This window comes from Echiichthys vipera (genome assembly GCF_963691815.1).
Source record: "Echiichthys vipera genome assembly, chromosome: 5".
In the NCBI taxonomy this organism is placed as follows: Eukaryota; Metazoa; Chordata; class Actinopteri; order Perciformes; family Trachinidae; genus Echiichthys; species Echiichthys vipera.
Window position 1 is genome coordinate 24,272,310 of NC_139830.1, and position 22,660 is coordinate 24,294,969.

The following is a 22,660-nucleotide window of genomic DNA, read 5'->3' on the forward strand; positions in this document are numbered from 1 at the left end:
TTCCATCTTTCCGCCTCCCATCTACATCACCATCTTCTCATCCAGCGTTTAGGATGATGGATGTATGAGACATAGCAAACATCAAAAGTGCAAGAACAAACACAAGAAGCCCCTTTGCCTTCCATTCTCTCCCACCAGCAACGTCTATCAAGGCACAGGCAAAAGTGTGAGTAAAGTCCCAAAACTACCTACCCAGTAAGTTTCTGTCAAAGTGTGGATACTTCTCTGAGGTATTGGTAAGTATTTCATATATTAGGAGTATATGAATGACAACCCATCTAACCTCAATCGACCATCCTATGTTCTCCTTAAACTATATCGGTGAAATTAATGATTACAACAACATAACAACTCATAAATCCATTGAACTGCCAACACAGTATGACTATAGTATTGACTATAATTTTGTAAAAACTGTACATGTATTGCTCTTTTTAAAGCATGTTCTGTCTTCCAGTAACCAGTCAATTTTATTTGTGGATTGCCTCAAGTGTGACAATATGGCATAGAAGGGTGAAGGGGCAACACAAGTTACCTCTTAAACCGACCAGGATTTTCATTTCCCACAAAAGTGCAGGATCTGTAGAAACCACCAAAGAGGAAATCATTAAAGGGACATGCTGGTAATTTTCAACCTATTTCCCCATGTGTGTTTAAGTGACTAAGGGGAGAGCATTTTTTGAAATCGGTCCAGTGTTAAACATGAGCACTGTAACCAGTAGCTGAACAACAGGCTACAGTGTAATCCAAACATAATGTATGTCCACTAAAAGTGTTTGTTTTGCCACTGATTGTTATTTTAAGTGTCTAACAACATTATGGAAAGATGGAGAAATTTCATTCTGAAATCTAGAAAGGTGACTTGTTGCCTGAAGACAGCAGTGTGGAACGTGAGTGAGAGATTGAAGAGAGAAGGGCCAAGTAAAGAAAGTGTAGATTTGTGTCATTTAAAAAATGTTCATTAAAAATAATGATGTGTTCTTGCATTTCTGAATTGTGCCAACAAAATGTCAAGTTACACTTGCACAGCTTCCATAGACTAACGTCACATTTGGATATGGGCAGATATGGACTCTGGTCCATACATTGCACCTTGCAGACCACCTTGTCTGCAGTGACCAGTACGACCAGGATGACTACTGCCAGCCAAAGAGAAATCCTACCAAAGCACATTTTCATGAAGAAGAGCTGCAGACAGAGTGGAGGAAGGCAAATGCTACTAGCTACTGTACTGACCTGGAATCAGTAGCTACACACCAAAGCATGACAAGATAACATCAACTTCTCCATCTTTCCATAATGTTGTCAGACACCTAATAGAAATCTATCAGTGCCAAAAACAAGCACATTTAGTGTACATATATATTAGCTGGGCATAATTCCTACATGCAATTACACTGCAGCCCGGTTTACAGCTGCTCTCACTCAATAATGGACCAATTATAAAAAATGTTGTTCCCAATAGTCACAAAGACACAGACGCATGTTAAAATATGGTTCAGGTTGAAAAAATAGACAGAAATTCCCTTTTAACACAGCAGTTCATCAGTATTGTAGCTGTTATATGTCTGGAGTTAGGCACTGTAGAATCAACCATAAATGGTGCAGACATTGCAGTCAAAAATCCAACATCTGTTCTTTACGTTGCGTTCACACAGTCCCTTTTCTTTCTCTTTGTGTAAGTGTACCTTATCAGTGCTCTTGCAGCTGATTTGAATAGTTGCTGGTAACTTTGTGTAATTTGAGATTCACCACAGAAATCCTTGTGAGCAAATATAATGGAAAGTCTAGCTTCTAAACATTCATTCTCCATTTGTACTGTACTTCATGTTGACCTTTGGAAAAACTCCTGTTAAGAGGAAAAATCTAAATTTTGTTTAATAATTAAAGTTAATCGTAATAAGCAAGGAAATCATTAAAATCGGAACGCTTTTACCTCATTTCTCATTGTAGAAAATAATCTCAGGACTCCTGGAGAATTGAGTCATCGAATGGAAGCTACTGCCATACGCATTATTTTGTACTGATTGTATTTTTATTTAAGCTTTTGCTCATGTTTACATAACTGCTCAGCTGTCTGTTTACAAGATATCCTTTATATAAAACGATTTGGTTGTACAGAATATGAATGAATATTTTAAAGAGCATAGTGCAGTCAGCAAAAATGTACAAATACATATTGCTTTACACATATATAATAATATGATATTATTATCAGCTCCCAGACACATAAAATGTGGAAATCTGTTCAAAGAAAAATTTGGTTGTAGGTGAGGTTGACTATGTTTAACTACGTGGGCTTTTCTGTGTTCTTAAAGGGAAGTGGTATTTCTCTCCATCAGGCACTCTGATTGCACTGATTGCCTCTGTGTCCTGTGGACATGAACCTTGTGCTTCTTTACTGAATGTTTGTTCGACACTAGAATAAGAGGTTTCGTTTACATTTTACATCCAATGTCAGTAAAGGTTGGCGTTTCACATGGATGCTATTTCTGTTAATCGTTTACAGGACTTATGTTGTAAAGATTGTATTCTGTAATTCAGAAATCCATGCTCTGGATAAGTTTATATGAAAGCATGTCTTTTAAGGTTGTCGTGCATTGTTCCTTGTTATACTTTTCTTGTGCATTTCATTTATTTATTTATTTATTTATTTATTTGTCCTCCTCCAGAACCGAAATTGTAGCTTAGCTTGTTAAAATATTGTGGTCAGAGACACTAATGTCTATACTGTATATGTTGCACTTTGTATTTAAGTATTAAATCACAATATGGAAATAAGTGCACACAAGTGAGTTCTGGTGTGTATACATCTTTAAATACCATCTTAAAGTCATAATCAGTAGAATTTTGAGATACCTTTCTAGCGGCCTCTAAGATTCTTCCAAAATTCTTTCCAAGCCCCAGCTACAGCAATTTCCTGGTTGATCCAATAAGGAAGTGCCAAAAATTGCAGTTTGCTGAGTGGCCACTAGGGGCAGGTTTCATAATAGAGCAATTTCTCATTGACCCCCATGTTAAACAGGCCGTTTTCACAGCATAATTAAACATATTAAGGCCTGGTACAAAAAAAAACATTCTAGTCTGTATGTTTAGGTCATATCTCCATGACAAAACTGAAGAGGGTGAATTTTTTTGTACCATGTTAGTTTTTTTTATTGGAGGTTAAAGTTTATGAATAATTAGGGGAGGTATACGTCAACCAGATAGAAGTATGGTCCTCCTTCCAACATCACATCAATGCATTTTTTTGGTAAGAGGAAATGAGGCGAGTAAAAGTCTGACAGGATGGCGTACGATTGGATCAAGTTGAGAGACAGGACCTCCTTCTACCACCTCAGGAACATTGCCAAACTCCGTCCCACACTGTCAGGTGCAACAAAACTGGTCCACGGCTTTGTGGCAATACATCCAGAACAGCGCCACTAAGATCCTGATGAGGGTACGAAAATACGACCATATCACACCCATTGTTCACTCACTACACTGGCTTCCTGTCTCTTTCAGGATTGAATACAAAATCACCCTACTAACCCATCAGTGCATCCATGGAAATGCCCCTCCCTACCTTAGAGAACTACTCACACCACAAACATCCACACGTAACCTCCGCTCTGGGAACAAAATCATCCTCCAGCCCTCTAGGACCAAGTTCTGCACCATGGGGCACCGGGCCTTCTTCTCAGCTGCTCCTCGCCTGTGGAATTCCCTCCCAGACCACCTGAGGGCTCCACAAACCACCATCTCCTTTAAGAAGGGCCTGAAAACCTTTCTTTTTAAAAAAGCTTTCTCTTAACTTTGTATTTTCATGCTCTTTTTTTAACCTTGTCGTACTCTTTAGCACTTTGTGATTGTTTTCAATAATAAAAATTGCTTTACAAACAAAATTTATTTTTTAATATTATTATTATTAGAGAAAGGACCTCGACGTAGAGACTTCATCCATTTTTATGGTTCTGTCAGAGTCCTCCATCTTGTCACGTTCACGGTCGCTATCAATACACACACATGTTGCTATTACACTTCTGCCCTAACTCCAATCCTGATTCAGAAGTTGGGAGTTACCGATTTTACGATTACAATGAAAAGCAGCATAACAGACAGTGCTCCACCAGCAGACCAACGGCCGTCTGCAGCATCACTAACATGGCGGCGTATTGAGTGAGATTGGAATACTCGGCAAAAAGGTAAGTACAAGTGCTTTCATTAGTGGGTCATATGATGTCACCATTGTTTTAAGTCACTCTTATAGAGAGTAGATTCAAAGACAATTAACTAGATTGATATCTTATGCAGTACAACTTTAAATAGGGAAACTTTCTATAAGAAGTGATAATGCAGTGCAGTGCAGCAGTGAACACACTAGGGCTCTTGGACTATCTGAAAGAGATACCACTGAAGCTTATAATTGTAATTACTTCATTAAACCCTGCAATAAATCTATGGGTAGAGGGAAGATGATGGTGGAGTTCTTCTCTCCTGCGATGGTGTTGAGGGTCTGCAGGTATCGCAGCTGGAGAGCAGACGGTGACTCAGAGATGATTAGAGAGGCTTCTTTCAGAGCCCTGGAGGCATTCATCTCTCCCTCTGCAGAAATGATCTGGAACACAGACAGACAACTGTTTTTTTCCCACAAATGTTCCCTCCTTTTTCACAGCTAGAGTGCTATCAAGAGGATATTAAATCTTCCAAAGCCCCTCTTCACCTTCGCTCTGGCCTCCCGACTGGCTTCTGCCTCTGCTGCCATGGCTCTTTGCAGCTGCATAGGCAACTTCACGTCCTTGATTTCCACACGCTCCACCTTAATACCCCATGGATCAGTGGCATCATCAAGAGATTCCTGCAGGGGAATATTTTATAACAAATCATGTCACATAAAAACATTGTTAGCTCCACTAATCTGTTTTAATAGAAATAATGTAACTATGAAACACCAGCTCTTCATCTACATGGAACCTTTAGCCTTTATAAACTAATTATTTTTGTTTTGTGGTATAAGTTCTCTGGTTCGGTCTCAGTGCGATCATTACATATGCTCCCAGGCTACATTCAAAGTACAAAAAAAATCAAAGTGTGATTCAATTTCATTTTAGTGTTAAATAAATGTGGGCGGGCTTCCTTTCATGGGCCAGATTTGTACTGGTTTAGACCAAAATAGAGATAAAAGAAGAGTGGGTATTGGATTAATATTCATCACATGGTGAGAAATCCGATAAAGAAAATGTTGCTCCATGTCCGCTGGATGTGCAAAGAGCTAAATAACATTTTTAAGAAAATCACATGTCTTGTCTTACTGCTTCCTCTGCCTCCTAGTTGGCACAGGAAGAACTAATGCAGCTCATTAACTGTTTTGGGTTTCAGGATCGGGGAAAGCGCAGAGATTTTCCTCTCAAATGCACACATTCTGATCGCAGCACAAAATAATCCAACTCTACAGCTAAAAAGCATGCTGCACGCTGTTCATGTGCTACACATTTCATTCCTTTTTGGTAGCTTTTAGAAAAACCCACATTGTCCGGATGAGGACTAACCTCGATGTATTTGGCCTAAAAATGTTGTTATGTTGCCCCCACAAAGACACAACGCATTCAAACTAACTAAAGGAGGCGACATAAATACAAATGGATTTCCTTTTAAATCTTCTTAGAGTTGCTAAATACTACATTCCCTCCTCTCTCTTGCTCTGTAGCGCCTCATAAACCCCATTACTACACAGTTTGTCCTCACCTGCATACTGATTGATATGCCCTCTCTGTCAGATAGCAGTTCTGCAAGGTTTTTGGTCCCAAGTACATTCCTCAGGGTGGTCTGAGCCAAAAGCCGTGTAGATGAGTGTGCATTGGTCACATTGGCCACAGATGAGATGGGGCAGTGTATGCGGAAGTACACCACGCCATCCACTGACACAGTCACAGAGTCTTTGGTTAGGATCTGTAAGGTTAAAAGTTACAATTACAATGCTGCCTCTAATTTGAGAGACACCAATGATATTCCCCTCATTTTATGTTAATATAAAAAATGCAAATGCCTCTTGTGGAGGGATGTCAAAGGACACAGTTCTCAGATCGACTTTCACAAAGGTATCAGTGCAGGGCAGAACAAAGAAAAGCCCTGCAAAGAAAAAAAGATCCTGCTTAGTTTCTAAAGATTGTAGGCTCAATAAATCATAGCATGTTAACAACTTTTTAAACAGACACTCTGAGCAAGGAAAAGAGTTCCTGGACATTTTTCCATACAGTGTTTATTCATGTATGTAGCACATTCAATGACAAACCTGGCCCTTTAGGTCTCCTGTCTGTGATCCGGCCCAGTCTAAAAATGACAGCTCGCTCGTACTCCTGCACTATCTGGATGTTGGAAACACAGTCAGACAAACAAAGAACATAAGAAACACCATAAACAAACTAGCATAAAAGTAATTTTAACTCAGTGTAATACATGTCTTATATAAGGATGGTCTTTCTGCAGCAAATGTGTAATACATCTGCACATTTCCATGCCTAACTTGCATGCACGACTTGACTGTCTATCACAACAAACAACGGAGAAACTCAGGTTACAGCACACACAGAGAGACAGTGAATTCATTCTCTGCTCAGGATGCCATTACTCCTCTATACCTTTACATAACAAAGACTTGTTTATGCTTTATTAATGTTCTGAATATCAAGTACAGTGCCTTTAATTTGACTTGCCAATAATGCATTTTTTCATCACTCAGTCAAAGTACTGGATGTTGTGGATTACCCTGCCTTAAAGCCACTATGTGGCTTTATTTGGCACCTCCAGTATCTGTGGTATACAACAATTCATGGGTGATGAATAATCTGAAAGTTACATGTTCAAAACAGTTATTTTTCTACAAGCAAAAACTGTCATCAGAGTAATTTGAATGCTGTTGTGATCACATAAAAAGTCTCCACATATTAAAGAGATATTAACCTAAGATAAGATTTAAAAAAAAACAGAGACACAGTGTTGCAGATAAGCTATATGTTATATGGTTATAATAATGGTTAAATAGAGAGGAAGCAAATAAATCATCCTTTTTCTGTGTGTCACCTGCCATATACAGTGAAGCCCCCCATTTATAAATAAAATTATTATATTACTCTATCCCAAATGTGCTTCACCAAAATACCTTAAAATTGTTTTAAACTACAGACTGAGTCTGAGTGTGTGTTCCAGAGCAGTGAATAAAGGATCTGGCATGGTGTTATCTGTATCAGCTTTCAAAAACCAATATTGGTGTAATCCTAATCAGTAATGTACATCAATGTATACTCTACCTTAACACACATAAATATTGTGATCGGGAAGGTCGGTATTATAAATAGAAGGGATATGATGACCAATATCCAACCGAAACATCCCAAACTCCTTGAGTTCTTATCTGTGGAGAGAGTAAAAAACACAGAGTACGTAGAGGTAGGGTATTTTGCACATTTTTCACATTTTCCATGGCACTGTGAGCATTTATATCTAGAGCAAAGATGTCTTGTACACACAATTAAACAGTTACATGATCCAGTGAGAACAAACCTTTTATCAAAGGTGACACACAACATTCCCCCAATAAGGCACTGAGACGAATTGGATCCACACTTCTCATTTGTCACTAATGATGTAATTAATCTCTGAGGGAAGTCATGTTACTAAACATTCACCTGAGTCACAGGGTATTACGTAAAGCTACTTAACTATTGATGTACCATTCTTAAGGAAAGGGAGGGACTGTTAGAGGAAAAATACAAATAAACTAGTCTGAAGGTAGATTAAATAAATTTAGGGCTAAACCTATGCATTATTTTTAATTGTTAATTACTTTTTTTTAATAACTTGATCAATCATTAAACAATTTAACAATGTCAAAAAATAATAACCACACAATAATAAAACCTACAATTTCAGAGAGTCCAAGGTGGCACCTTCTAATGTAGACCAAAACCCAAGATATTGAATTTGTAATGATAACACAGAGGAAAGAGGACAAGGCTCAGATCTGGGAAGCTGGAACCAGCGAATGTTTGGCATTTTTGCTTATTAAATGGCTTATGTTTGTTGATTAATGATCAACAATTTGCTCCGCACTAGTGCTGTTGAAGGAAAAAGCTGGGACTTTTGTTACTTCTCAGAATGCTTTCATTGAAAAAAAAAAATCATAATCCCTATCAGAATTTGAAGAAAAATAAATAAATTAGCAGAAAATGAATCCCAGGGAATGAATCAGATTTAATTTAACAAGGGGCTGGTGAGCAATACTGCCAGCCAATCAATTTAACTGACGTAATATAACAACAATATAATGTTTTGCTCAAGACATACATTAATACATATAAAACGTTTTTAAATGTGTCTTTTTTACAATGGTTATTGTTAGCAAAAAAGCAAAAAGTTTTATAGACAATGTATAATGCGATATATGTCAAATTATTCTATAATCTATAATAACAAGGAGGATATGCTCTTAATAACAGGGGGTCTCCTAGAACTCCCATGTCCCTCAAAAGCAGCACACTTTGAGGCCTTTACATAATATTTATTATCACTTGCATGTTCACCTTATATATATATATATATATAAATAATTTTTTCGGCTCAGCAAGTTAACAATGAAAATATGAGCAAGTAAACATTCCTTATATGATGACAGTTGAAGACTTTCTTCATAAAAGATCATAGAGTATTTACCTTCGATATTCTCTGCGCTGTTGATCTCAAGTTTACCCTGTGTAACCATCTCGGCCGTGCTGGACGTTGTTGAGATCATTAGAGTATGTTGTCGTTGTGATGGAGCAAGTCAAACCCCTCTGTGCTGCACTTGTTTACCTGTCTGGTCTCCCTGCGGGGTGTGGCCTGTCCCCTTCCCTCATCACTTGACACACACATGAACTCATACTCCCACTTGGTGTGTGACTCTTGGATTCACCGAGTGGGTGCCAACGGGTAATATGAACCACAGAGCCTAACCAGCATCGATGTGGTTCCTGGGTTGGAAAGCTTAAAGTTCAGCTCTTGTGCTTTTCCATTATACTCTGTTAGACACCTGTTGAGTGCAGGTTATGAATAAACAATAGGTGGCATCCAAGTCGTGAAACATGAGAGCTGGTGCAGATACAAAGAGATGTGATCATTCTCATGTCTCATGTCTCATGTCTGCTTGTTCTCGCGCATGCCCCACTAGCTTGTGACACTTCGGTAACTACAATTTAGCTTCTACCAGAGGTTTACAAAGAGACCCCAGGTTTAAAGAGAAGTGCGCAACGGCTCATTAAAATAATATACACATCGAAGAGAATCTGCAATAGGCAAACATGTTTAAGCGGGCTTCAGACAGGAGGCGGTGGGGCAGTGGAGCTTTTTGGGCGGATTGCCGACCCACAGCATGACAGGAGCAACTCCTGGAGACCCGCGGGTGGATTTGGGACACTGAGACAAAGCTGCCTGCCCCTGGAGCTAACGTTAGTGGTCTTCAACAAAGTTATAGTTTCAGCGCCCCGGTGTCAGTCAACCCAGACTCAGATGAGGACTATGCTCTTCACTAAAATCGGCGACTAGCCAACGTATCCGAATGTAAACGTAGTTAGCAGATTTTATGAGTTACTTTAGTTTGTTAACTTGTTAGCTTGAAACTGTCATTGACTGACAGCTCTGATGGCAGTGTGTTTTCTCTCTGTACTGAAAGTCTGCTCTGAGCTGGAGGTTTCAGGTTTCTTTGCCGGTGTTGTGTCAAAGTCGTTTCCCCGTCGAATAAGTTGAGTTACTGAGAGTAATGTAGACCGCACAGTAAAAACCATGTCACATCACTGATTTCAGGCTGTACAGTGCACAACGGTCCAATCCCAATGTCCCCTCTAGACCCTGAACCCTCACAACTGAACTGATGTCGGCTGGAAAGTGGTTGAGTGTGAGGGGCTGCATGGCCAGCACTTTGAGGCGACATATCCCTGCACCGCCGCAACAACAAAACATGTTATGTAAAAATGTGGGTTTGGGTTTCTTTACAGACAGTGATGATTTGAATTTCTTCTGATACCTCAGTCAAATAATCAATTTTCAGTTTTTATCAAAACAAAGTTAACCTATAATTAACTGAATTCACAACACAGAAAAAATTTTGATGCCTGCAACATGTTCTAAAAAAGGTGGGACAGAAGACTGGGAAAGTTGAGGAATTCTCCGAAAACACGAGAAACATTTCACAGGTGAACAGGTTAACTGGAAACAGGTGAGCATCCCCGAAAGGCTCAGTCGTGGTTCACAAGCAAGGATGGGTTGAGGTCCATAATATCATCGAAAGATTCAGAGAATCTGCAGAAATCTCTGAACGTCAGCGGCGAGGCCAAAAGCCAACATTGAATACCTGTGACTTTTGATCCCTCAGATGGCACTGCATTAAAAACCGAAGTGGTGTAACCTTCAAAACTTTTGTACCAAAAAATGTAACTTGCTTAAAAAGGGTGAATTTCTTAATAATCCATCCTATAAACAGCTGTGGCATAACACTAAATTAGAGATTATGATAAGCATATAAAATATAATTCATTCAATTCATTATTTATTTTAATAATTTAGGGAACCTGTCAGTCAAGCTTATTTCCTGAATTGTCAAGTGGTGTAACCAACATTTAAGGTTCCATTTTGATAAAATCAGCAAGAAGATCATGTGACAGGAAATGACATGAGAGAAAAGGACCCCTGATGAGCATAACTGCTGCTTAGACATTTTAGGTTACGTTCATGTATGATTTGGTTCAACATGTCAAATGGTATGACCCAGGAGAAATATTGAAAAACTTTTTTTTAAAATAAACATTAGTATTTAGTTTAAAACTTGTGTTTGATTTATTCACACTAAGACCATGTGCTTATCAGCTGCATCGGGGGCTGGAGCCAATTCCTGATGACACTGGGTGTGAGGAGGGGTAAACCCTGGACAGGACGCCAGTCTATCACAGGGCACATAGAGACAAACAGAGACAGACAACCATTCAATTCAATTCAATTCAATTTTATTTATAGTGTCAAATCATAACAAAAGTTATCTCAGGACACTTTACAGAGTAGGTAAAGACCACACTCAATGACTTATTTATGATTTACATAGACCCAACAATTCCTCTGTAGAGTACAGTGGCAACGAAAACCTTCCCTATAACAGGCAGGAACGTCAGACAGACCCAGCTCTGTGGAGGACGGCCATCTGTCTTGACCGGTTGGGGAGGAAGAAAAGGAGAGAGAAAGAGAGAAAAGACACACAGATGGACAGGGAGAGACAGACAGACACACTTCCAGAGATGCAAGCAAAGCCTAACAGTAACTATGAATAATATAATTCACACTCACATTCACACTTACAGGCAATTTAGAGTCATCAGTTTACCTAACACCTGCATGTCTTTGGACAGTGGGAGGAAGCCGGAGAGAACCCATGCAGACACGGGGAGAACATGCAAACTCCACACAGAAGGGCCCCAGCCCATATTTAAACCAGGAACCCTCTTGTTGTGCCCATGATAATGCCTGTCAAATTTGATTTTAAATTAAAATCTCAAATGGTGTAAAATCCAGAAATCATTAGCCCTGATGAGGTAAGGTATTACACTAAAAAAATGGAGGTTGACATTATAACTTTATTTTAAATCACTTTAGACAGCACAGTACCGGGATATGTTTCCATGTTATTCACATTGAATACAGCCATATCAATAGCAGCAATATTTGCAGAATTAACACATCTACTAAAATGAGAAGACACAAAAAACTTTTTGTCATTTCATTTAAAAAGTACAAGATGACAAGGCAGTGTTTCAGCACAATACTTTTTTCAAGTCTGCATCAGTCACCCGCTGTCTTCATCATAAACTTGCGACTGACCTCATATGCCAGGAAGAGGGCTCCGTTGGCAGGGAAGGTGCGTATCATGGTAGGAGTTAGACCCGAGTACAGAGCAGTAAACCCTGTGGGACAACATAGAGTCAAGCAGCAACACAGGTCATTCCCAAAAGATGAGCCAGGCCAGCAGTGGTGCGTTCGGAGCTTTTCAAAGTGTTACAACCTCAGCTCCCCTTTTTTAACACAACATGTCGATAAGAGACTTAGGGTGTAAATGACTGTCTCTACTATAAGGTTATAAGGTAGATATGTGATTATAGTGCACTCCCAAACAGGTGTAGCTTCATTTGTGTCATGTTAACATGTTTTTTTTTTAAATGTATCATCTAATTAATTTAGCCTACTTCTAAATACATACAACTGCATTACTGCATATCTCCCCACCATACTAACAGATGGTGCAGATGGTGGGGCATGTGGTTATGACTCAGTACTTTAAGCATGCCCACAGAGATAAGATGCAACAGGTCAGATTGTAGCGTTTCACACACTATGGTGTCTACAGTTTACAGAGAACAGTGGAGTAAAAAATATCCATTTAGAAGCACATTATTTCTATGGTTATGAGCTGAGGAGCACAGCATGTACAAACTTGCACATTCTTCAAATGGATACTTTTGCAAGTGAGACTTGTGTTTTCTGGTGAGTCTGATCTAGATTGTTTTATCTCCTGCGTTTATGACTTTAGAATAAGTGAAAGAAAAACTTCAAAGGGACATTTTTATGTTATTTTTTAAAGTATTTTTTTAACCTAAAAAACAACTTATGGCAGGTTTTTGTCAGGATCAATTATCCTGTTTGTTGATGTAATACTAACTTCCGCCACAGGGGTGCACCACTACCCCATTTCTCTAAAAAGATAAAAATGAACCTAAACAGACAAAATCAACCTTACAAAAAAGAAATCCCCCAACAAAACTTTTTTCACTTGTTTACACAGATTAAAAAAAGCTTAGAAAATGAATAACCAGAAAACGTGCCTCAGAGGGCTTATGTGTGCAACACATTCAGATCGCTATTTTCAGCTTTGCTCTTGTTGCTCTTGTTGTTATGCTGGACACCCTTTGTACCGTACATACTAATATTAATGTATAACTTCATGATATGAACTGGTGTTTTCTCTGTTATCAAGTCTAACAACGCTATCTCCTTCAGGGCTCATTCAAGTAGTAGTAATTTTGTCTCATTGTGCACATTGACTGGCATGAGACAGCATAACCATAACCAAATACTGACTGTGTTTATTCCGTCACTATGGAAAGGAAGGTGAATATTGATGACTGTCTCACTGTATTTAACAGTATTTTTTGCAGATGTATAAGAGAAGGTAAGAAAACAAATACTGTTGGCAAATTCTTCTCTTCTGAATGAACTCTAATCAACTGTGACTTCAGAGGTCATTTCTAAATGTCTGACCTGATTATGAACAAAATGGAAGAGTGGAGTCTAGACAGTAAGTATGTGTTTAAGTCAGAACTGTTCTTTCACAAAAAAGCCAAATTATACAGTTGTGTTCCTTCAAACTATGATTATATGGTTGTGTGATACATCCCAGTCAGTAGTGCTCCCCTGTTGTCACAGATATGGTCTGAATGTTGAATCTTTACAGACATTTGAGAAGACAACAACCAGAATTAATCTTTTTTTATCTGGTAAAATGTGAGAACTGTGCTTTTGAGAACCAAATCCATCTGGCTGGATTTCAAAATCCACGTTAAGGTCTTACCCTCAGTACGTATGATCCCCATGAAGGTCTTCATGAAGCCCTCTTGTCTCCCAGTTAAAGAGTACACCTGGATCCTGGACTTCACACAGTCTATGGGAAAGACCATCATCCACAGACAAGCTCCCCCAAATCCACCGCTGAACATGAGTGGAAGAATACCTGTAAAAACCAGAATGATTTTGCGGGAGCAGATCATAGAAACAGGCATACATCATAAACTGCAAAAATGCCTCATTAAATTTAAATGGAAAATAAAATAACCATACCTATACTGTCCTTGTCCGTGCCCATGTTCTGCGCAAATTTAGACCGACACATTTCATAGGCCCCGAAAAAGCAGAAGTAACCTGGTATCTCCCTCACCCAGGTAGAGGTCAGTCCTTGGTACAAACCCAGGGGACCTTCCGTCTTCAACACTGTCTTCACTACTGTCCACACTGTGCTGAGGTCAAACCACAAAACACAGTCAAACCTGCATCAACTGAAACTAATTCCAATTCCTTTGTTGTCACACTGACCTTCTCTGTCCACTTGCGATCTTGCCAGATCTTTCCATTTCGTGCATGGCCTGCAGACGACATTTCACCAGCTCAGTGGGGCATATCGCCAGGGAGGAAAAGATGGAGGCTAACGACCCTGCGGATGCCTTCTGAATATCACTGATAGGCAATGAAAAGAAGCACAATAGAAGAAATAAACAATTAGGGGTATTTATAGTGTGTAAAGGAAGACAGGCAATTTATTTAAGAATCCAAATGTATCGGTCATCAAGACTACTCGGGACATTCAAATTCTTAAATGAATTACTTTCTATCATAACCACAAATATGAGGTAATTTGCCCTGTTATAGTCTGCTGACACACAGATGACCCACATTTCTTAATAGAAAAGCCTCCTGTGAAGGTACTCAAGATGATTTTCTGGGTGCATGATTATATGTCCTGGTCCAGATCGGATCTGATTAAGATAATTGTTTCTATCGCAAAGAGCTCAAACAAAAAACCTTCACCATCACCAAGCCTGTTTTTTGTTATTTGCTTAAGTGCCGCTTCTCTTAAAATTCTAAGAAGATACTTATCTGTTTGTTGAGATAGTGCTTGTGGTATTCTGCCAAGTAATATTTGCTCAGGCTCAGAAAGGAGTGAAAAATGGTGTCTATATCACAATCACACAGCTTGTTGTTGCCTCCCTAGGGTACTTTGTTTGAGTAACAGTTGTTATAAAGAAGTATGATTACACTCTCCAAATTAGTGAACTTGTGGTTTTCCATGTATTTTTAATAAATTCGACCTAGTATGTTTTTTGCTAGCTCAGTCTAAAAAAATCTAATAAAGGGTGCATCTCCTTCACCATTTTAATGAATCCTTTTTCTTTTACAAGGTAGCTTCTTATTTTTAAGGTATTCATAAAAGTGAGATTTTAGTAGGTTATATAATAAAATCTATTATAGTATATATCCCTTTATCCCTAACTATTTGATTGCATTTAGTCATGTCTTTTCTTTCCCAGTTTTTGAATGTGTTGTTTGTCTCTCATCAATATTAGGAGAAATATGGAGGTAATGAGGAGATTTGAACCTCTGAAAATGTCATTAGCAGCAAAAATATCATTCTAAGAAGTGACACTGATGCTCTGGAAACAAGGCTAAAGAACTAAAGGCATGGTTCATAATAATATTTGTTAAGTCATACAATACTAATATATCAAAATGTTGCTCCTCGCCACAGCGAGTTATGGAGCTTGTTATAGATACATAAATACATACACAGAAATCACAGTGTCAAACCTGAGATCAGCCCCTTTCTCCATCCTGGACACAAAGCGGATTGCATCCTGGCAGAGACCATAACTCAAGAAAAGCACAGCGTTCTCACTGATGTTGGCTATGAGGGCCGGGGTTGTGCCTCTGTATAGGCCACGTAGTCCCTCCTGCCTGAAGGTCGATGTGAAGCAGTGGATGAAGCCGCGGTACATGGTGGGGAATGTCTGCATCTTCACCTTTGTGGTGTCAAACGGCTGACCACTCAGCACACAAGCTGTACCACCTGAAGGCAAGGCAAGGCAGGACATCTTTATTAATATAGCGAATTTCATACAAATGAATGTCCTTTACATAAAGACAAAACATTTTTTAAAAACAGCATAAAAACAAATAACAAAAAAACACAGTTAAAAGCAGGAGTGAAGTAGAATTAAAAAAAAGTAAAAGAAGAAAGTAGATAATATTTAAAGTCATTAAAAAGAGCTCAGCTATAAGCACATGAAAAGAGAAATGTTTTTAACCTGGATTAGAAAGTGTTCACGGTTGGTATTATGTGCAGATAACTGACAGCAGTTCAGCAAACTCATCAAAGACTTTTCCTAGGTATCTTGGTGGTCTCTGTCACTTTTAGCTGAGGATTGTTTCCAAGGTGATAGAGTGGAAGGGTTTGGACGGTGTGGGAGGTTAATGGGGGAAAATATTTGATCTTGGTGTGGTGTTAGTTGGATTCCAATATTGACGAAGCTCTTCCCCCTGTCTGGGAAAAACAGATATGGGGAGTCAAGACTAAATGGAGAGAGTTAATCCACTTGTTGGGGTGAAGATGGTGACGTTGCAGCTTCTTTCTGAATCAGCTGTCCTTTATAGTCAATCCTAATCTCAGCGCCCTCACCAGAGCGCCGTCTCATCTTTTGTTTTGGATTTTCGCAAAGAAATTAAAAATGTTGGAACTTAGCAGCTGTACTTGTTAAGGCAAAATCCATCTGCCTTAAAGAGGTGCCTGCATTCCCAAAATATGTTGAAATTGTCAGTGAAGTTCATTGATTGAGCAGTACACGTGTCTTTGAGCCATCTGTTTAGCATCATCAGCCTGCTGAATGTCTCATCTCCTCACCGAACTGTTGGTGGAGGTCCGCTGAAAAACACTTCAGTATTTAAACACTGAACTTTGTTTATCAGATCAATGAAGTCTTGTTTTAATACCTCTGATGTTGCCTCACAATATCAAGGGCTCCTGTGTGGATGATGAGAGATTTCAGTGTCGGATGCTCAGCAGCAATATTGAGGATCTTCTTGGAGACATCAGACACCATGTCATTGGGAAAACAGAGTACCGTGGTGTTTTCAAAGAAGAGTCAAGAGGCCTCTTACTTATCTTCAACAAGACCGACAACTGATGTTGTGTCTTAGAAGAGCAGAAGTGTCCTGAAGCAGAGTCCAGGGACAGTGTGGACCCTTTTTATTATTATGCTTCCCCAACTACACATTGTAGTACGCAGACCCACTGTGGTTGAGTTTGCCTGCAGAAATGCAGTGTAGTACTGATTACTACATCTGACCTCATAGCTTCACCCTGACCAATGACTAAATGTTCTCTTCCCCCTAAATAGAGGTGGAAGTTCATATGTGTCATCCGTTAACAATTTATCAAGAAAGAATGTCACTGGTGCATTTCAGTGGTTATCTTCAGCATACTATGATCTAAATAGTTTTTCAGTACTACTCTAATAATAGTCTTATAAATGAAGAAAAAAAAACACAGACAGAGACAATGAATGTTTAAATGTGTTTCTACAGTAGATAGAGAAGGAACAGTGAGTGAGTGAGACAGTGAGAAAAGTTATTATGCACAGGCATTGTATTAACTTGGATAATAGTAAAGGTATGATTAATACTAATTTTATTTTTTAATAGGCTTGATTTTAAGTCATTGGGGATCATGGTCTAGAGAGGGAGACAGGCAGGCAGACGGACAGACAGACAGACAGATCACCTATTGCTCCAGCTGAGAAGTCGATGATTGCCTGGATTATGGGATGTGGAGCCATGGTGATTCTTAAATGATGTGAACCTGAAAATCAAAGCTATTTGACAACCGTGGCATAATTTCTTCACACACAAAACTGAAAGTACTTGTAAATTTAGAACTGATCTGCTAAGATATAAAACTACAAAGACACAATAGACTCGGTATTGAAGACTACAGACACAAGGCAGAAGTATTAAACACGTCTGTGAAGCAGACCCGGACATAGGACGTGTTCACATTGTGTCTCCTTGGTCTCTTAATCCTCCTGTTTCCCTCACAGAGTAACACGACACATAGACAGACTCACCTCCAGCCTACGATTCAATATGAGCATCTGAATTGGCACAGATTTTCAGAAACGCGGGACAGCGTTCGAATTTCCTTTATATTCTGCCATGCCCGGGCTTGTTCTTGGGAGTTTTATATCTTACTGTACTTCCGCCTTCTTGGTAAATTCTTATGAAAGCTATTCGCGGAATGCAACAGGTCGTTAACGCCGAGTGTTAGTGTGCACTTTACGCACACCAAGCGCACAATGACTTGTATCAAGCTAAGCTTAACACGGGAAACCATTTCTCTTAACCGCAAAATTAAAGTATGATCATTAGGCGTTTAATTGGACTGTTCATTTGATATACTTCTACCTTTTAATATAACTGTTAACATCCGATGACTATTTTATTTTCTTTTAATGTGTATTTCATCGTCGTTCCCTATCTTATTATTGGATTAGAAAGCATTTGACAATACCATTTTATTTTGAAACTAATACTGTACATGCTTTATGTTTAACCCAGACTTGCTCTTGACACTGCTGCCTGGTTAGATCACTGTATATGTATTAGTTGATTGCTGATAGGTTACAGCAGAGTAGGAGATAAATGAATGGGACAAAAAGTACACGTGATTAAAAAACAAAAACAAACAAGTATTTTGGAGTGATAGTCTTTGTAAAGGCTATGCGGAAGAGATTAGATGTCTGAGCTGTGTCTGGTTGTAATACCTCCCAATGCCTCAAGATGCCAATAAAGTCCATGGTTGGATAAGGAAACACAAAGCGTTTGGTCCAACAAACCACCGAGAAGTAGAGCATTACAGCTACAAGTGAAGACAGATACTGTTTTGTTGTCTTTCAATCAAAATATTCTTAACCCTTTTAATATGTCTTTGTGTTTTTATTATACAGAGTTGGTATTGTCAGTCTTTTTAAAATGTAGCCCTGTTTATCTCTGTATTATCCCAAGTTTAGCTTGGTATTTGTTTTTAGGTTTTGTATTGTTTTATATATTATTTCTTATAAAATAACCCTTTTTTATGGTTTAGGCTGCGAGGTGGAAATATATTTTCACATAAATTCAATTTTATCATCAGGGTAAGACAAATATAGAGAGAGAAGTATGAAAAAGTAATGGCGTGTAAAATAATATGCTACATATCATTTTAAAATCAAATACCGGTGAGCTGATCTATTATCTTCAGAGAGAGAAACAGCTGACAGAGAAAAGATTATTTTTTGGTTCTCAGATGAGACGTTTGCTAGACGGAAGAATGAAAACAAGGACCATTTTTTTCATCCAACTCTTTCGATGCCATTCATTGGCGCTCTTGTGCTGTCAATCAAATGTGGGCGGTGTCAGCTGACTGATGATAGTTCCAGTAAGACCTCCTCACATGCTGTACAGCAGAGAGTCAACAGGCTGTCCGGGGCGCAGACGGAACATCCCTACGAGTGGATAACAAAAACAAACCCGCTGGTCAACACACCGTGGACACCCAGACAACTTTTTGTTTTCTGAGGAAGAGCCTTTTTACAAACACACTTTTTTTTTTATTATTGTTAAGATTTTTACCGGCTTGGGATGTGACTTTCAGTGTAGACTTGGCGCCCAGGCGGAGCACTATTTTACCGGACAGATTTATTGTGTATTCACTCACATTTGAGAGACGAAGTTGAGACTTTTGAGGGGTTCGTCACATTTACATGACATTGTAACTCTTGGCTCCGTCACCTCTCGACCATGGCGGAAGCGGCCCAGCAGCCACACCTGGTGGAAATCGACCCGGATTTTGAGCCCCTGTCGCGGCCCCGGTCGTGCACTTGGCCTCTGCCCCGGCCGGAGTTCATCAACCCGGGCGACTCCAACACGTCCTCGCCGGTGCCCTCTGTGAAGCAGGAGCCCACCGGCAACGAGTTCATCAACAACCTCAGCCTGCTGGAGGAAACCGAAGACTTCACGGAGCAGAAGCCTGTCATCCTGTGCACCGATTTCCAGTGTCAGGAGAACTGCGTCCACCAGCAACCTCCACAGCAGCAACATCAGCAGCAACATCATCAGCAGCAGCAACATCAGCATCAGCAGCAGCACCCGAACCCGCAACTCCCGCATCATCATCAACAGCAGCAGCAGCAGCAGCAGCAGCAGGTGCCTCTGCTCTCCTCCCCGGTCGGCTCGTCGTCCTCGGCGGCCGCGGCCGCAGCTGCCGCAGCTGCCCAGAGAAAGAGCAGCTCCTCCCGGCGAAACGCATGGGGGAATATGTCATATGCAGACCTCATAACCAAAGCGATTGAAAGTTCTCCCGAGAACCGACTAACTTTGTCCCAGATTTACGACTGGATGGTGAAGAGTGTGCCTTATTTCAAGGACAAGGGAGACAGCAACAGCTCTGCAGGCTGGAAGGTACGTGTCTTTTTCCTCTCTTTTTGAACTCTTAGATATGCTACAATGCGTGTAAGTCTGTGAGTGTTTGAGTGCGCGGTGGGAGTTTACAGCTTGAATGGTTTATGGCTGCTGCTGTTGCGTATGCCTGATAAAGCGGCAGCCTGTGCCAGAGTTCTAACAAAGTTTTTTCAGTGAGGCGCTTTATTGTGTCTATGGTACTTAACAGTGGGTTCACAGGGACTAAATTGTGCTTTATGCTGTTTTTATCTTTTGTGGTATAACATCCCTCCAGGGCTTCCCGTCGTTTATGTGGCGTTAAATAGTCACTTTATTGTGAGTATTGATCAGAGTTGTTAAGTGTTTATCTCTATCATCTATGGTTGTTACTGTTACTGCATCTCCTGCAGGGACGTCTGCTAATATTTGCAAAGGATCTTTATTTTTGTGCCCCACAAATTCCAGTTTCTACATTGACTAAAGAGCATGAAGATAAATATCTGGAGCGTTGTTTATCATTTGCTCCCATTCGTGGTCTTACGAAACCATGCCCCCCCCTTCATTGTTATCCATCTAGTTAATGGCAATTCAGTAAACTGGCCAATTGCCATCATGACCTTCGACAGTCATCTGACTTCTCCCTGCAGTATGTGATTTATAGGAGTCTGCTGACTCAACAGGGTTTTTTTTTCTCTTTGCCTTATTGCTTCCCTCAGTGTGCTTTTCAGAAATGCCGTGACTGTGGCATGGTATGTTTGAAACAGCTTTTCTGTTTTTGCAGTTTTAATTAATTAATGATGGATTTAAAGGCGAAATCACAGTTTTCCATATTAGAGCGTGTGCCTTGAATGAGGTTGTGTTTAGACGTCTGTGTTGTGAGGAGATACGAAAAGCATTCATGCGTCCTGGAAACTGTCCAGAACATTACACAATTGGTGACTTTAAATTTCTGATGTGGTGTGGCAGGCCCTCCCACTGAACACTATTGAAGGGCGTAAACCTCCCTATGGAGACACATAGTTTCAGTGGTGTCAGACAATAAATTAATGACAGTCTAGTCTCCCAGCGGGAAATCATATTGTGCCCATAGTCACACATTGAGATATTTATTACAGCTTCCCTCTGTTGTAGGCTGCCTGGGTTGCCAATGAAATTTAAAGTAGTTGTGGAGGGTTTTTGTCTTCCTCTGTCAGAGCAGGCTCCCATGTTTGAGTCATATGCTGAGAGATGACACATTCATGTCAGCCAGACACGAATGCCTACTGGATTTTTTTTTACTGAATCACATGGGCAGATACCAAACGATATAATTATTAAGCCACAGCTTTCATATTTTGCCATGCACTGGTTTTGCTTTTCTAACCATTGAAAAAGGACTGTCACAAAGAACACAAATGTAGTTTCCAGCAACACCCCACTCCATATTCATCAATTTGACCACAGTGTTTACAAAAAGCACAGAAATCATGTTGAGCTGTCAAACGTAGTGCTGTCAGTCAGATTATACAAGAGTGGAAAAAAACCCTCAGTGTGGTGAAATACATAGTAAACAAAGTGGCTGTACTGGGCAGATGTGTAGTGTGTGGTGATAATGTCCATGTAGGTTTGGTTCTTAAGGAAAAGCAACATTTCCCTCCATTATTCATCATATACATTGGTACTTTAAAAGGTTCCAAAACCTACTATGGATTTGAACGCATGGTGCTTTTAACTTCAAATGTGCATTTCTGATTACTTCATTAACTAGAGTCTAACTATAGGTGCACTGTGTTAGTGTGTGTGTGTGTGTGTGTGTGTGTGTGTGTGTGTGTGTGTGTGTGTGTGTGTGTGTGTGTGTGTGTCTGTACATCAAAGGTTGCTTATCCACGACTGAGCTCTCCAACATTGTGCTTGAAAAGAACAAAAATGTTGTTTTCCAATAAGCAGAGAATAGCCCTCATCCCAAATGAGATTACAGAGTAATTAATAGTTAATCAATGAAACCAAAATAAAGCTGAGGTAGGCAGTTTTTTTTAGAAAGGCCCGAAAGGCCCATTTTCACCACTAGATGAGTATTGGCATAGGCATGTGCTTCATAACTTTAATTAGTCAGAGTCAAGCCTGTGGCTACTGTTAGAAGAAGACCATTTTCTCTCTATCTCTGAAAGGCTTCACCAATATTTACATGTGTTTTGTTGAGTTTATTGTCAGATCCTTTTAAAGACTCTTTTGATAAGTCTGTCTTCCTTTTTTGCATTTACTTTGCAGTGTAGGCACTTGTTGTGGTTTGCTGTTGTTGCCAAATGCTGGAATGACAACTTTTACAGAAGTATTTTCCGCCATTGAATCAGGCTTTCCCCATCTGAAGGGACGTGCATGCACATCTGCGTTTGTCGGACAGCTGAAAGAAATGACTTGTGATTGGCCAAAGTCTTCGGTCACAGGCTAGAGTTTCTAAAGTATGAAAACAGAGCTGAGAGGAGGTGCAGAAGTCTAGTTTTCTCTCAGACCACTTGAATTACGATATGCTGAAAGGTTTTTAAGGACTTTTTGTCTAATAATACAAAAAAACCTGCCTAAACCATCTTTAAGATGGATTCATGAACATGGG

At 39.7% G+C, this 22,660-nt stretch overlaps 3 protein-coding genes across 3 annotated transcripts in view; 1 reads left to right on the plus strand and 2 right to left on the minus strand.

Annotated features, from left to right (window-relative positions):
- Positions 1–4,414: 4,414 nt before the first annotated feature.
- On the minus strand, positions 4,415–8,770 carry stoml3a (stomatin (EPB72)-like 3a; the record flags this gene model as incomplete). Its single annotated transcript, XM_083913583.1, has 7 exons — positions 4,415–4,600; positions 4,706–4,840; positions 5,728–5,931; positions 6,029–6,111; positions 6,275–6,347; positions 7,290–7,393; positions 8,692–8,770. 7 exons carry the CDS (start codon positions 8,768–8,770, stop codon positions 4,415–4,417), a joined length of 864 nt encoding a protein of 287 aa, XP_083769709.1.
- Positions 8,771–11,192: 2,422 nt separating this feature from the next.
- On the minus strand, positions 11,193–17,844 carry slc25a15a (solute carrier family 25 member 15a). Its single transcript, XM_083913717.1, has 7 exons — positions 17,721–17,844; positions 17,378–17,455; positions 15,409–15,667; positions 14,140–14,280; positions 13,888–14,063; positions 13,622–13,780; positions 11,193–11,960 (listed from the first exon to the last, which is right to left on the minus strand). Exons 2-7 carry the CDS (start codon positions 17,430–17,432, stop codon positions 11,839–11,841), a joined length of 912 nt encoding a protein of 303 aa, XP_083769843.1. The 5' UTR covers positions 17,433–17,455; positions 17,721–17,844; the 3' UTR covers positions 11,193–11,838.
- A 1,273-nt stretch (positions 17,845–19,117) lies between these two features.
- foxo1a (forkhead box O1 a) overlaps positions 19,118–22,660 on the plus strand; it is a 30,582-nt gene continuing 27,039 nt past the window's right edge. Inside the window, exon 1 of the mRNA XM_083913850.1 lies at positions 19,118–20,091. Within this exon, the coding sequence (XP_083769976.1) occupies positions 19,432–20,091 (660 nt within the window). The 5' untranslated portion in view covers positions 19,118–19,431. The remainder of the gene's footprint in view (positions 20,092–22,660) is intronic.

What these genes read in the sequence shown, in the direction of transcription:
- slc25a15a (XM_083913717.1), bottom strand. Translation starts at nt 17,432, where the DNA reads ATGGCTCCACATCCCATAATCCAGGCAATCATCGACTTCTCAGCTGGA. An exon ending in CACGGACAAGGACAGTATAG is followed by an intron (nt 13,781 to 13,887) that starts GTATGGTTATTT and finishes TGGTTTTTACAG; the next exon opens with GTATTCTTCCACTCATGTTC. An exon ending in GGGGATCATACGTACTGAGG is followed by an intron (nt 11,961 to 13,621) that starts GTAAGACCTTAA and finishes GTTGTCCCACAG; the next exon opens with GGTTTACTGCTCTGTACTCG.